We start from the raw sequence: 15144 nt of genomic DNA, 5'->3' as shown, positions 1-15144 counted from the left end.
GCTTATCATTCCTCTTCTGTTACTGAGCGGTCGTTACTGCCCAGCCTTCTCGAAGAAGTCTTCTCGGCCGCAGCTCCAAGTGGCACTCTTACCTTCGAGAAGCCGCATTTACAGAGCGAATAATGACACCAGGCATTATCCTGCCTTTGCTTTGAGGAAGGGGACAATTAGTACAAGGCCTCGCCCGAACACTCAGCTCTTGGAACGCAACGACTGAAGAACATGCAGCTTGGCAGCTGAGGGAGACAGGGGACCGAGCCATCCTACTCTTCACATCATGTGGCAAGGATGCTTTCTACATATTATTCTTTGCTGCCGTTGTGCCAACATGTACAAGGTTGTGTACGGGTACAACTGCTGATAAACGCAAAAACAACAAAACAACAAAAAAAAACACAAAATCAACATGTGCACACGGGTAACTCAGTTCACAGCGTGTGATAACTCCATGAAGCACCACATAGGAATAAGTAAGGGAAAAAACCGCTACACACAACATTCAACCTGAAGATATTCAACAAAGCACTGTGGGGACCATTCCCACTCTCGGGGTCGTGCTCGCCCGTCCGGCCCGTGAAAGCAACTCAGAAACCAAGTCAATGCATCCAAGTTTTATTTACCTCCGTGCCTCAGCAGTTTACACGAGTCCATCCACCAAGGAGAGCCTTCCCGTACCTTCTTCCTTCTGCTCCTTAAATCCGTTTCCCTTAAAGCACCACCACGCCCCCTTTCCCGAAGAGCGGACCGATGAGGACTGCGCCCTCTATCGACATGTTGCCAATATACATGGAAGAGTGCCCACATTTCCCCCATCCCAAAAGTATGTACACAGTGGAAGACAATCACGATTATGCGTCCAGGTCCAGGTCGATGAGGTCATCGTCACCGGCGGGGGGAGGAGAGGGTTGTCTGGGTTGCCCCTCGGTCTCGCGTAGCAGCTCCGGACGGAGCCGACGGAGGGTCGAGAGGGCGGTGGCCACGTCGATCGTCTCAGGGCGGTGGGCCTGCTCAACACGAGATCGGTGCAGGTTGCCGCGCCGGTGAGTTGCTCGGTGCAGCTCAGGTACCTGACAGACGGGGCATAACTTGCTCTCCTCTTCGGGTGACCAAGGCTGAAGAGGATCAGCTGGGTTCCGCTCTGACATGGTGAGTCCCCTGAACGGTGGTGGGGCAGAGGCCAGATCAGCAGTCCTAAGGAGGCGTGGCTGCGCCGACCACCGGCTATGTGACGCCCAAGAAACTGGGTACCCTTGATGAACTACGGTCCACGTCGACGCCGACCTGTGGGTGGGTCCGGGTGACCGGGAACGGGCGTACTGCGTCGACCGAGGGAACCGAGATGCCCATCGAGATGTCCTGGGTACGTTTTCGTATTGAGGTTGACGGTGCATAGTAAACCTGGAATAAAAAGGAAAAGGGAACGGCAGTAAGAGGGTAACTCCGTACCGCGAGCGCCTGGAAAAGCCCTCCCCAAATGTAAACGTGGAAGTCCGCGTAACGGAAATCACAGTAACAGATACTACATCGCGAGCACCAGGTTTTGGTGACCGAAAATAGTAACAGCTACGTGCGCATAGTGTCGTAGCTGAAAGCAGGTCCGGAAGGAACGGAGCGTAGTTGGTGCAATGCGGGCCTCTCTAGGTCCCTAATTGCGGTGATCGACCTCTGCAGAAATACGAAGGGATCAAATGCTTGGGGGAACAACACATTAGAAGCATGGTTTGCTCATCCCATCAGCTAAAAGCCTATACTCGGTTGAGTAGGCGCCAAATTCACCAGGAAGATATCGTGTAAGTACGATCTTCCCACGCTATCGCTTCAGAGCTATCAAAGTGATATGCTCGGAGATACATGCGAAAGGGGGGTGGCAGTGGCGGGAATAGCTTGTGCCAGACGTCTGATATCAGTGCAGCCTACAGGATGCACGTGATTGTTACTCCGTTGACGGTTCTCATGACAGTCTGATAGGCAGTCATGCTAGCTACGAAGTCTGGTTCAGACCTCTAGTCTGTGTACCGGTACTAAGTGAGCACCAAATAGATTTTGGGGAAGGCACTGCAGATACCATAACCCCAAGAACGTGACTGCCCGGCAAATCGGGTCACCGTCAACAGGCCTACTTCCGACCGATGTGACTGGTCGGTGAGGAACCTCCCCTTGGGGGCGGGTTTCGTATCCATGGTCGGGACGCGCCGGGAGCCAGTCCGCGCCTGGACCTCCAGTGAAGCGACTGCAAGACTCGAAAACATGGGAGTGCACAATAAAAAAAGGAAACATCCGAGGCTTCGAGATACCGTATTCCCTACCAATTTCAAATAGTGGCAAAAAAAGAAACGTAATTAGCTAGAAAAAGAGAGGAAACTTGAGTAACTGACGACGTCCCTCGCGTGGCCGGGCACACGAGCAGGTTCCGCAACAAGGGGCGTTAACCACCCACTTCGGCAGCGCAGGTATCGTGAGGCCAGAGTAATAATAAATTTAAAAACAACGCGGTTTTCCGGCTAAACTGTCCCCGAGACAGGAAAGCCAACCGGCACCGGGACAACAGCGCGAGGCTGTTCAAACAGTCGCGAAAAACAAAACACATTCAAAAACAAGGAAAAACCTACCCTGGCCGCATCCTCCCGCCACCGAACGCACGTCTACATCCCTAAACCAATTGGGCGCCAAAATGTGGGGACCATTCCCACTCTCGGGGTCGTGCTCGCCCGTCCGGCCCGTGAAAGCAACTCAGAAACCAAGTCAATGCATCCAAGTTTTATTTACCTCCGTGCCTCAGCAGTTTACACGAGTCCATCCACCAAGGAGAGCCTTCCCGTGCCTTCTTCCTTCTGCTCCTTAAATCCGTTTCCCTTAAAGCACCACCACGCCCCCCTTCCCGAAGAGCGGACCGATGAGGACTGCGCCCTCTATCGACATGTTGCCAATATACATGGAAGAGTGCCCACAGCACTAAGAGAAAGTTAATGATTCCAAATATCTCGGCATCATATTTGAACAAGACCTGTCGTGGAAGAAACACATCAACTCTATTTGTCAGAAGATCAGGGCATACATCCCTATTCTATATCGTTAGAGCTACATACTTAACACTAAGACGTTACTAATGATCTATAACTCATTTGTACATTCTCACATATCATACGGCATAACAATTTATGGACTAACATATAAAACACCATTACGGCCTGTCGAAACCATCGTAGATACCGCCTTGCGAACCCTATTGTTTCTTAATAGACATCACCCCATAGCTTTCGCCTATGATACTCTGCAAATATTAACTATGGTGAAATATATTGCGCTCAGATCACTTCAATTAGCATACAAAATTATAAACAACCTAGTTGCAATAGACTCCATAACACTTGCACCTCTGCAACCAATTGTATATGCAAGAAGCACATCAACTCAACCGTTAGGCGTGACCCCTATACGTACCAATTATGGATGCTACTCCTTTGCCTACAACACTTCCCGTCTTTGGAACTCACTACCATTCGATATTCGGTTGGTTAGTACGTTCAGTATGTTTCAAAAAGAAGTTAGAAAAAGACCACCTCCTAAACAGTGCGCACCAGTAACAGTAACAGATATTTCCCCTGTACAGTAACATGTTCTTCATACCAACATATTTGTTTACCACGTATGCTCTTCATGCAACACCACCAATAAACTGCTCTGCATCTATGAATATACTCCACGACGATTTTTTCCCTTTTCTTTCTCTTTTTTGTTATACCACAGCACTAAATTATTGATATGTGATATGTTCACACAATTCTTATAACCTCTGAACTGCCAGAGTCTACTTTTTCGTATATTACGATTTGTACTACCTGCAACAACAATAAAAAAAGTATTCGTTATAAAACACTAGAGGAACCTGTGGTAAATGACTTCGAGGACTGAGTAAGAACACAGGCATAGATACAAGTAAACAAGTATTCTTCTATTAATAAACAGTTAGCAAACTCCAGCAAAAAGTATCACCAGCATATGAAAAGAAAAAAAAAAAGAGAAAGGATGAAATATGTCCTCTGGACTAAAAGGAATCAACAAAAGCAGCACGTGCAGACTTCTGCAGAAATATGTATTTCAAAAGACCGAAAGGTTCAGATCTCTCGTACTGCAAGCACAAGGTATTAATGGTCATATGAAGCTATAATACACTAGGTGTATGAAAGTTCACCAAAATATGCACTTATTGCGCGGGTTCATGGGTGAACCTTCGGGACATGAGAAAGCGTCGGCGAACCCAGGAAGGTTCTTCAGGGGAACATTGCACCGTTGGGAGCCGACGCTGTCGCCACAGAGTAAATAGCACAGTCCCAAGAAGAACAACTGAGGTCCTGTGAACCGCATAAGTTTTTCGTCGCCCCAACCCGACCTCAGCTCCACCGCACGGTATAGGGCGTTGAGAGTCGCAGCGTCCGTAAACTTTTGCTCCACTGCCTTTCCATCTGACTTTTCATACGACGACATAAGACACTCGTATCGACTTCGATAGGCCTCCTTGCTTGCGTCGGACCAGGAATCGATTGTATGGGGCGTGAATGCCATGGCAGCTAGTCGGGCAATTGCGGAGCCCAAACGACCACCCTGAATGGCTGCCGCCGATCTTGCGTCGAAGTATGGTGGTACCAATCGTTTACCACTTATCCACAAGTGGTTCGACGCACTCGAGTAGCGATCTAGACCTCGAATGACTGGGTACCAGGGTATGAGACCGTGACCTTCCGGCTCCGCCAAGGATTTGCGAACGGTGATCCAGTTCTCAACGTAGTCAGTGCTCAAATCCGGAACAAATGAGTAAACGCTGTTTAGGTGCTCCAAGTCCGAGAATTCTTTCGGGTGTTCTATGGAGACCGTCATGGAAGTGGCTCTTTGCGCTGCCGTAGCAGCAGTGGTGTTCTCCAGCCACGTGCTGCTGTTTATGGCTGCAGAGAGTGAACAGACAATGGACTCGGTGAGATTCCGAGCGGCAGCCAGAGATCGTGGTGTAACCCATTTGAGAAACAGAGGTGCCGCCACGGCGAATCCCATAGCAGCTTCGCTCTCCTTCAGACACAGTGTCGCTATGGCCTTTTCCATCCATCCCTTAGCACCATAAACTGACGCCCCAGTAGCGTTCCTATACAAAACGGTATAGAAAGGCCTCAGTGCTAACCAGCGAAGCAAAATCCGAAAGTCTTCACGCCGGATTCCATTCAACACATGGTTGAGCACAACAATAACGTTTTCGCTTTCGACCTCGACGGCTGACATTGACGTAATGTTCCAGAAAACAAATGGCTGAAGAGACGTTTCCCACTGCTTCACACTGACGTCTCCCGTGAGGTTCGCTAGGTCACGAAGCTTCATCCGTTTCCAGGAGTCTTCTGCTGGAGCCCAGTCGGCGGTGAAGAACCTTCGAGCCAGCGTCTCTTCCATTGCTTTTATCCTTGCTGCCTCCTTAAGGACATTACCTCTACGAAGGAGCGTCCTCAGCCCATTGACAACAAACTTATGGTAGGCGCCCGAGGCCAGAAGTCGTTCCCTTAACCATCTCCACTCCGTGGCATCGATATCGGCAATGACGAGCTTCATTTCCGCTGGTTCGAGTCGAAACGATACTAGAAGGTCCATTCGCAGGCTTAGTGACATGTTCGCAATAATTGTAAGTGGATGCACATCGCTCGAGAACAAGCCCAAAGAATCAAAGAGGTCGCCGAACACGGTATGGTAGCTTTGTCCTTCCTGTGCCCCACGGACGCAGCTCTGGAAAAGGGCTGCGGATTTTTGTATAGCTGTTTGCCCAAGCAAGGGCACTTGGATGGCCATAAGCGTTGTCGCCATGTCCTGTGCAAGGGTGGCTTCGAGATGGCTGGCAGCTGATTTCGCGGACCTCCAGCTGCCGCACACGAATCCGTAGAAGTTGTTGCAGGGGTTGAATGTATAGTTGATGCCATCGAGTATAGAGTATTCGTGACCCAAGCAGACCTTGCAGTTTCGGTGTGCAGTGAAGTACCGACGGGTCTGTTGCTTCAGCACAACAGCGACCACCACCACAACAATGAGTGCCACGAAGGAAATGGCAGCCAGAATGCAGGCCACAGGGGACCTGCTATCGGTGCTTGCCTTGGAATCCTCCGTCACGGTAACAAGTCTTCCGCCACTACTTTCGGTCTGCAAAAATCACAATGAGATTACCGTTAATACAAGTATATCTAGCACTTGTATCTATTGGGAGAAGCAAAACTGCATATACGGTCTCAGGTTTACTACGTTTAGGGAGAGTTTACATGTTACGGGGCACAAGCTCAAAATTAGTTTTCTTTGTCGAGCCAGACGCGCACTGTAAACCCTCCGTAAGGCTGGTGCCTTTACCGCGAGGTTACGTAGCTTCTCTGTAAACGAAACTAAGGAAAGTTGCACAAATATACGTATTTGTGCAACTTGTACGAACGTTCTGCACCTGAGGAAATGTAGGCTACTACATGAAAAGGGGGGGGGGGGGCTTGTGTATATTGAAGAAGGCTTCGCTGTTGGATTTCCTGCATATCATTACTGTTCTAGACGCTGCTGTTTTCTTCACTTCCCTCTGCTGTAAACGAAGTGAACAAGAACTAGACTGCTATTATGAACAATGAACAAGACCTAGAGTGAATGATCAAGACTGCTATTATATTGTTCTCAACATATTGTTCTGCCGGTTGTGTGTGCAGGACACATGTACTTGTCCGGTGGCCTTTTAGTTGAGAGTTCTATTCCACCCTGCCTTGAATAGGCGAAATCATTGCATATGCAATCATCATCATCATCATCTCTGACGCATTAGCAATTGCTTATATGCATGCATGTAGTTGCTCACCAATTGTGTGAAAACCAATGATATTTTTCAACGTTGCCAGTTTTGGCTTCAACGACGTTTTTATGCTGAGTTGTATCGCGTTTCTATGTTTATTCTCGCTCATTTATATTACTGTGAACTCAACACTTGGTGCAGTTTGAGGCATGTGTCAAGTGGGCCATCAGTGTTGTAATTCTCCCCTTGCTGTCAAAACGGCTTAACTGTCCCATGTTTGCAGAAATCTCGTATCAGTAATATAGGATCTGCATTAGGTTACACACCCGATGTTCTAGGTACACGCATTTCGGATATACAATCAAAGTATGAATGACGGCTTTTTCTCGAAGTCCATGTGTATTTTTCCTCAGTTGTTCCACACATTCGATTTAACCCTGGGTGGCCCCTCCTCAAGCTCTGCTACGGGGCCCCCGTTACTGTCACCCTACCTTGTATTTAGCAATAAAGGATTTGATTTGATTTGAAGTACCATAAAGTCAGGAAATTGCACATGTACGAATGTCCTTTGAATTCTTTGTCGCGAATAAACCGAAATGAGCAATTTACGACATTTTCTCAAATGTTAAATACGAAAATAGCATTTAGCCTCGGCTAAAAATACGCAGTTTGAAGCCGACACGGGGGGCTCAGACAAATTCCGGCACCTCCTACAGAGCGCGGGGGTTGGGGGTTCAGCCCCCCCCCACCTCCCCACCGCCACCCGGGGAAAATACTGACACAACCTGACCTTTCCCAGTTTCACTTCGTCTAATCTAGCCTGATCGAAACCAGATATGTCCGTCACCTCCACAGCGCGCCCCAGAGCAGTTTCTTTGCCAACACCTACATTGCCAACAACCCACACATTTCATGATCTAGATATGTAACCTGCTCATACGTTATATTGTTTTGCACGAGAGAATAGCAGGGGAAAGACCATGGTATAGGACCCGCTGATATTTGAACAACTGTCGTTAAGCCTGACACCGTTTTCCTTTCTGGCATTGTGTTAAATATAGGCAAACACCTATAAAACGTAAATGATCTTTCGGTGCAATGTCACTAACCTGATTGTGTTCAACAGAACTGCCTTCTGTGCCAAACATCGGCGGCGTAAGGCTGTCCGTCAAAACTTTTGTAAGTTCTATTTGACGGTAACTAATAAGTGTTCAGAACTCGGGGAACTTGATATGCCTTACCTGCAGAGGAAATATCTCAATGTCAGAAGATCGTTCCACACACGAGGACATCGTGGACGGAAACAGCAAGAGATGTCTTCATCCCTTTCTTCTCTTCTTCTTCTTTTTCTTCTTCTTCTTCCAATGCTTCTCTTGCCAGAGGTATGATGGAATAGAGGCTCAATCAACCTCACTTCAGCTGTGTATTGGATAGTGGTCATACGACCATGCAGAGCTTATATGTCTGTGGAGAAGTTTCATCTAGTGGCAAGCATGTTTCTGGAACTGCTGTCAGCAGGATTTTGTGCCGAACTTCTCTCTTTTGTGTTTGATACTTTACTTACTTTTACTTACTTTTACACTTACTTTAACGACATTACATTCATTGCTTAAGCTGACGACACTATGGGTTGTTCTTACAGGCCAAATCGGTTACTCACCTAATAAGAAAAATGAAAAAAAAAAAAACATTCTTACCCAATTGGTCAACTAACAACTACACCCTTAAAAAAAAAGGTGTACTTTAACTCCTTTCCTTGCCACATATATAACACCCTTTTGGGGAGTACAATTACGCTCAAAAGGGTGTCTCCTCACTCCCTCAAGGGAGTAGCATAACACCTTCTCCCTGCCGGGGAGTAATATTACTCTCCAGTAGGGAGAAAGGTGTTATGCTACTAAGGAGTTAAAGTAAACCCTTTTTTTAAGAGTGTATTTAGCAATAAACCCCTCGAAGAGCAAGGGAGTTGTTTTCTATTCATTAGGTACAATACTACATACAATACACTTATAACAGACACAGTGTGGATGAAGTTAAATCACTGGGGTTCTGCTCACAAAATGTCATGGGACATTGCGTAACTGGGGGCATGTCATGTAAAAGCACGAGTCACATTACTAACAAAATATTAAGACTAGCTGTCGGTATAGTCTAACTGTCGCCAACTATTATGTCGTTATAGATACACCTTGCCTTACAAAGCGAAGCTGATATGGTATAATGTTATCATCCACCTTACACACTGTCACATATAGTGTGGCGCACCGCAATACTAACAAACCTCAGCACACTGCTCATTTGCCAGAAGAAAGTAGTTCGTCACATTGCAGTTCCTCTTTGGAATATTTAATAGAATAAAAATAATGAACTTGCACATAATATACAAGGCAACAATTACCGTTTGACGATTAGTGCGTCATTGCGTCAATTAAACAAAACGGTTACATTTTCCTCGATTTGGCCAAACTTTACCGGCAGACCGACTTTGTACTCTTTACGTAGGAACGAAACTAATTATGGTTTACACTCTGCTATCACAGACTCTACCACTTCTGATTAATACTCATTTATAAAACAACCTTAAAATTGGATCACTCTGGAAATATGTCGGCTTCGAGCGAATATGATACGATGATATGACTTGATGCCCTTAAAAAAAACAGTGAAAACAATTCAGCTGGTGACATAAAAAAGCTCCGGATGCTCTATGTGAAAAAGCCATGGGAGTGGATACGTAAGAATTAATGGATAAGACAAACAATAACGCCACAAGTTCACTTGATACAGCATTATTGCGAAACGACATATACGTACTTTGTAAATAAGAGTCAAAATGCAGGCTGGTGGTACATGATGAAATTTGACTAAACCCCGAGACGAGGAAAACACAGACGATCGAGAATGTGTTTGTGATCGTCTGTGTTTTCCTTGTCTAGGGGCAGGGCCGGCGATAGGTGGGGGGGGGGAGTAAGGCCACCGCCTTAGGCCCCGCGCTTGCATAGGCCCCGCGCACGAATCTCTCAACCAGGGATTACTTTTTTTTAGGTATCAAGTATGCACTTAATCGTGTGAAACAGGCCCCGCGAGGTGCCTTTGCCTCAGGCCCCCCCCACACCCCTAGCACCGGCCCTGTTTAGGGGTTAAGTCAACTTTCATCATATACTTTGTGTCTATGAATCCGGAGGACATTCCAATGAAGATGTATTTTCGATGTCCAACCGATTCAAGCGTCACCTCTGCGTCAGTGCTCCATGCATGACTATATAGCTTTGACTAACGTTCGCTGGCGAAAGCAGTGGAATCAGAGTGTCCGAATATTAGCACAGAGGGTGCCAGTATCCAGGCGCCCGAATCAATATTGCGTTGGAGCACTACCTGGATGCGCGACTGCACACTACACGCCAGAGTAACGAACGGGAGGGTTTCGGTTTCCGTTTCACCGATTTTTCGTCTACTTTGACATTTCTGAACACATCGGCGTCTCGGGCGAGAGCATATCTTTGACCACATTAAATTATGCGTGCTAACAACTGGATTGAGCATCGGCCGTTACAGACGCGATAGGGGATCATTTGTTATACATAGTATCAACACAATCCACCCGTGGGGCATTAATAAACCAACAAGAATTCTGGAAACACTTCACATGTAGATTCTTATCTAGCTCTTCCTAGGTTTCTCTTTCGTTTTTGTATATTCACTACATCATTATCTATTGCATTTCAAGCCCCCTCGCGATTGACACGTAGAAAAAAGAAGCTACTTATACCTTAACCCTACACTCTTAATTTTTTTACTCCCTTTAGGGTGTAATCCGGGTGTAATTGGGGTGTAAACTGATTTTTACTCCCATATTACACCAGCTCGAAGAAACACCCTCGGATGAGGGGTGTTAAATGGGTGTAATAAAAAATTAACACCTTATTTACAACATCCACTGAGCTTGGGTGTAAAAGAGGCGTAAAATGGGTATAACGGGCATAGAGCTTTGTACATGAACTGTATGTGTCTTTTGAAAGTACAATGACATGCTTCATGCTCCTTACAGATGCATACAATGGGGCACCTCGCTAGAAATTTTGAGTCTACACTCTAAATCGTGTGACGAACATAAGCCGGTTAAAAAAGTTCCCTCAGAAAGTACAGCCGGTAAACAGCCGTAACAGTTATCAAATAGCAAGCACAGCGATCCCAATCGCCAAATATGTGTGTCCCACTGAATAATGTGTGCCTACTGAGCCGTGTACGCATGTGCGTATTGAAAATTCTTGTACGTGTTGAATAATGCGTGTGCAGGCTAAGTATGTGTGCCTTCGCTGGAGCGTACTACGTTGCTGCGCGCTCCCGCCGTGAGGAGTGACGTGGCACCAGTGGCACCTCGTATTCTTCCGCAGTGTATTCCTCGCTGCTTTCCTGCCTGTTGTGTGCTGTGCAACCTCGCGTTTGAGAAGGATGACAACCTTGTTTTTTCAGTACAGGCTTAATGTTTGCTTAAGGTAAGTCAACCTAGCTGGGATTCCACGTACGACGCCCGCGTTTTACTTGTGTTTAACCATCGCAGTACATTCTGTTGCAGACAGTGGACGCATTGCAAATGGCGGCAGGAGAGATCGGCTACATCGGTGAAGTGATGATGTGTACATTACAAGCGAGGCTAATTGTATTCTTTCGTTATAGGTGCACGTGGGACTGTATCAACTTCAAGGACGTGAGTCGCAAAATGCTGTACTATTCTAGCATTCACGTTTGAACAATACCAGCGTGATATTAACTTCGGTTTCTTCACAGGTAGTTTCCTGTCTCAACGGTCACATACACGCGTGCAAAACTGTAACTGCTTCGCATCGAAGTGTGTATGGTGCCACTAGCTTGGACAATTGTTCATCGGCCATTTCGTTTGAGGAACTGTCGTGTTCGTCACTAAGAATGATCTTGGTTGAGCTGTGCAGTGCCTGTTCGGAGTTCCGAGGGCTGTGTGTTCGATGTTTGGAGTACTGCCTGGTTCATCGGAGGTTGTCTGTCCATGCAACATGTGCTCCATATGTGTGTGTTGGGATTAGTGAACCGTGTATGCTTTCCATTCGGCCAACGATGATGTACGGGATTCAATTTAAAGGTATGTGCACGGCAATAAAATTTGGTGTTTCAATTGGGATGTCCTTGGTGCATTTTCTTTTTTTTCTTTTTTTTTTCAAACGTGGAGGTCATTTTATGTTAGGGAACCCGAGAGGCATAATGTATCTCGCGTATTAATGGGTACAAGTATTCCTTTAATACGTAAGGTACACTGTGGCTCCTGGCGTCAGCAGGGGTGTCGTGCCAGTTGATCAGGCGGCACCTATCCCTCACTGGGTTTAGAGTGTATATTGTACTGCTTGTGACGTACTTGTCTGAAATTTGCAATTGAAATTGGGGTGTGCAATTCTACAACATTTCGCTCTTTGTCCTTTCACACGGATTTACAGTTTGCAGCTGCAGGCAGCTCAGAAAACTGAAATTTCGTGCTGCGTACATGCGCAAACACCCTTTTTTTAAGGGTGTAATCCTGCGCACGGTGTTCACGTACACCCTTAAGGGGGTGAGTTATGACACTTCTTGATTACACCCCAAAGGGTGTTTTTCGCCCAACAGAAAACACCCTTTTTCTGGAGGGTGTAACCTCTCCTAGAGGTGTTCCCATACACCCTTTAGGGGGTGAGTTATGACACCACCGGATTACACCTAAAAGGGAGTAAAAAAATTAAGAGTGTAGAATAACTTCCATCTTAACCATCTTAGCTTTCTGCTCTTTCTAATGTGCTTTTATTGTAAACTTCGTGGTGAAGGTAGTTACTCCCAATATCCCGGCTTGGTCTCTCCCAAGCGCGGTCATCTGCCTATCCATTCCTTGCCTGCATGGAACCTCATGCAGCTAAACGTGGGCAATGTGAATGATAGGCGCCGACGTCCGCTTTCACCAACGGGGCATCTAGTCGGGATAGTTCGTCCTCAGCCTTTGTCACCCCCAGTGAGTCAGTCCCATGAGGCTACAATATTTCGCGCAGGACATCTTCTACGTGTGCCAAATTCTACAGCATTATCTTTGTCATGCAGTATATATATATATATATATATATAATGGAACGATGCGACAACACCAGAGGATATCCATTATTATCCATTATTATCTGTTTCTCGGCGTGCAGCCATAGAAGCTATCTTAATCTGTAATTTTGCATTTCAAACACGTCTAGTGTCATTTGCTTGTCTCTTTAATGGCTTTTTTCCCGCTGATTATATATATATATATAAATCGAAAAACCTAATAAGCAAAAGGGCAGATAAAGGTGGTGCAATTGTCGTAATGAATATGCAGGATTATATCGATGAGGGACGGCGACAATTGGCTTGTGCCACGTTTTACAAAACTTTAGACACTGATCCCACGGAACAGATTGTTTCAGATATCACAAAACATCTAAAGGCATTAAAGGCCGCAAAGAATATCGATTCGGCGTTATATGAATACCTTCTTCCCCGTAACTCAAAGCCAGGTAGATTCTACATGCTCCCAAAGATTCATAAACCGGGGAACCCCGGACGTCCAATCGTCTCCTGCAATGGAACAGCCACTGAAAAACTCTCTCGTTTCGTAGATCATCTTCTTAAGGACATACCCCCGCGACTACCATCGTACATCAAGGACACCAATCACTTCCTGCAAATACTAAATCAATGTCAGCCACCCCCATCTAGTCTCCTAGTTACGTTAGATGTTTCTTCCCTATATACCAATATTCCTCACGATGATGGCATAACTGCAGCCGAAGCGACTTTTTCAAAGTACTCTGATTCTTCTTGTGATCCATCTGTCGTATCTACTCTACTAGAACTGATCCTAAAGAACAACAACTTTGAATTTAACGATGGCCACTATTTACAAGTCAACGGCACCGCTATGGGCACTAAAATGGCACCAAACTATGCAAATCTATTCATGGGTTCACTAGAAGAAGCATTCTTGAGCACGCGTGAGGACAAACCCACTTTATACAAGCGCTACCTTGATGACATATTTATGATCTGGCCACATTCGGAAGACAGCCTATTGGAATTTATACGCGATTTCAATGAGTTCCATACTTCTATTAACTTCACTCACACCTATTCTGCCGTCACTGCTAGCTTTCTTGATGTTCAAATTAAGCTAACCAATGGAGTTTTAACGTCTGATCTGTTCCGTAAACCCACAGACTCTCAGCAGTGCTTGTCGTTCCATAGTTGTCATCCTCGCCACACGAAACTGGCCATTCCCTATAGTCAAGCCCTTCGGTATAGGAGAATCTGCTCAAATGACGACGATCTGGACAGAAATTTAGAACAGCTGCAACAAACCTTTGTCGGTCGTCAGTATCCACCCGATCTAGTTCAAGATGCTTTCAACAGAGCTCCCAAGGCAAACCGTCTAAGCTTACTGGAGAAAAGACAAAACAAATCAGAAAGTAATGCTGTGAACTTAACTGTAACATTCGCCGGAAATATCCCAAACTTTAACAACATACTTAGCCGCCACCACAGTATCCTTCTCCAGTCAGAACGCACGAAAAACATATTTCCTAATTCACCACGTGTCGCTTACAGACGTACACGTAACTTACAAGATAGCTTGGTCCGCTCTAAAGTAGGCGAACCCACTAGCCCTCCGGCGGGCTGTCATCCATGTAATGGCAGGAGATGCCAGATTTGCAAGTTAATGCAGACCGCAAAAACGGTCAGAAGTACGAATTCCGACTTTACCGTCAAGATCAACGCAGACGTAGACTGTAACTCATGCAACGTTATCTATGTAATCCAATGCAACACATGCCGGGCCAAATACGTGGGTCAGACAAAAACTTCTTTCCGAATTAGATTCAACAATCACCGATCGGATGTTACCAAGAAACCTAATCTTCCAGTCTCACGCCATTTCAAACAACCAGAACATTCAATCAACGAAGCCTCAGTTTTTATTCTCCAGTCGAACTTTACCTCCGACCGCTCCCGGGAACAAGGGGAATCTTACCTAATTTACAAATTCCGATCGGCCATTAACGAGGACCCTGGCATGCTGTCAACAATAAGAAGTTTAACAACCTAGATAAGACCCTGTTGCCTTTTCTCGTTTCAGCCAGATCCAAATCCCCACTGACCCACAAGGACGATGACCCCACTCCTAGACCTGACACAAAAACGCTCTGGAATTTCCCCAATTGACAACCGCCAGGTGGCGGGAATTTCCCCCAACCGACCACGTCATTCTCAAGCCTGTTATCAGCCTCGTGGCCACATTTAGCTCTTTTGTCCCGAAGAAGGCGGAGCTTCCGCCGTAACGTAGA

The 15144-nt window shown here is 46.2% G+C and overlaps 1 protein-coding gene and 1 long non-coding RNA gene across 2 annotated transcripts; one reads left to right on the top strand and one right to left on the bottom strand.

The window, feature by feature from the left end:
* Positions 1-4072: 4072 nt before the first annotated feature.
* Positions 4073-8136, bottom strand: LOC135384124 (neprilysin-1-like). Its single transcript, XM_064613342.1, has 2 exons — positions 8029-8136; positions 4073-6168 (listed from the first exon to the last, which is right to left on the bottom strand). The coding sequence occupies exons 1-2, from the start codon at positions 8077-8079 to the stop codon at positions 4189-4191; spliced, it is 2031 nt and encodes a 676-aa protein (XP_064469412.1). The 5' UTR covers positions 8080-8136; the 3' UTR covers positions 4073-4188.
* A 2946-nt stretch (positions 8137-11082) lies between these two features.
* LOC135384123 (uncharacterized) lies at positions 11083-11936 on the top strand. The gene is made up of 2 exons (XR_010420267.1): positions 11083-11283; positions 11364-11936. It is a non-coding gene; the product is annotated as an uncharacterized LOC135384123 (long non-coding RNA).
* The last annotated feature ends 3208 nt before the right edge of the window (positions 11937-15144 follow it).

Source organism: Ornithodoros turicata, chromosome 2 (assembly GCF_037126465.1).
Source record: "Ornithodoros turicata isolate Travis chromosome 2, ASM3712646v1, whole genome shotgun sequence".
NCBI lineage: Eukaryota > Metazoa > Arthropoda > Arachnida > Ixodida > Argasidae > Ornithodoros > Ornithodoros turicata.
This window is presented reverse-complemented; position numbering and strand designations above follow the sequence as displayed.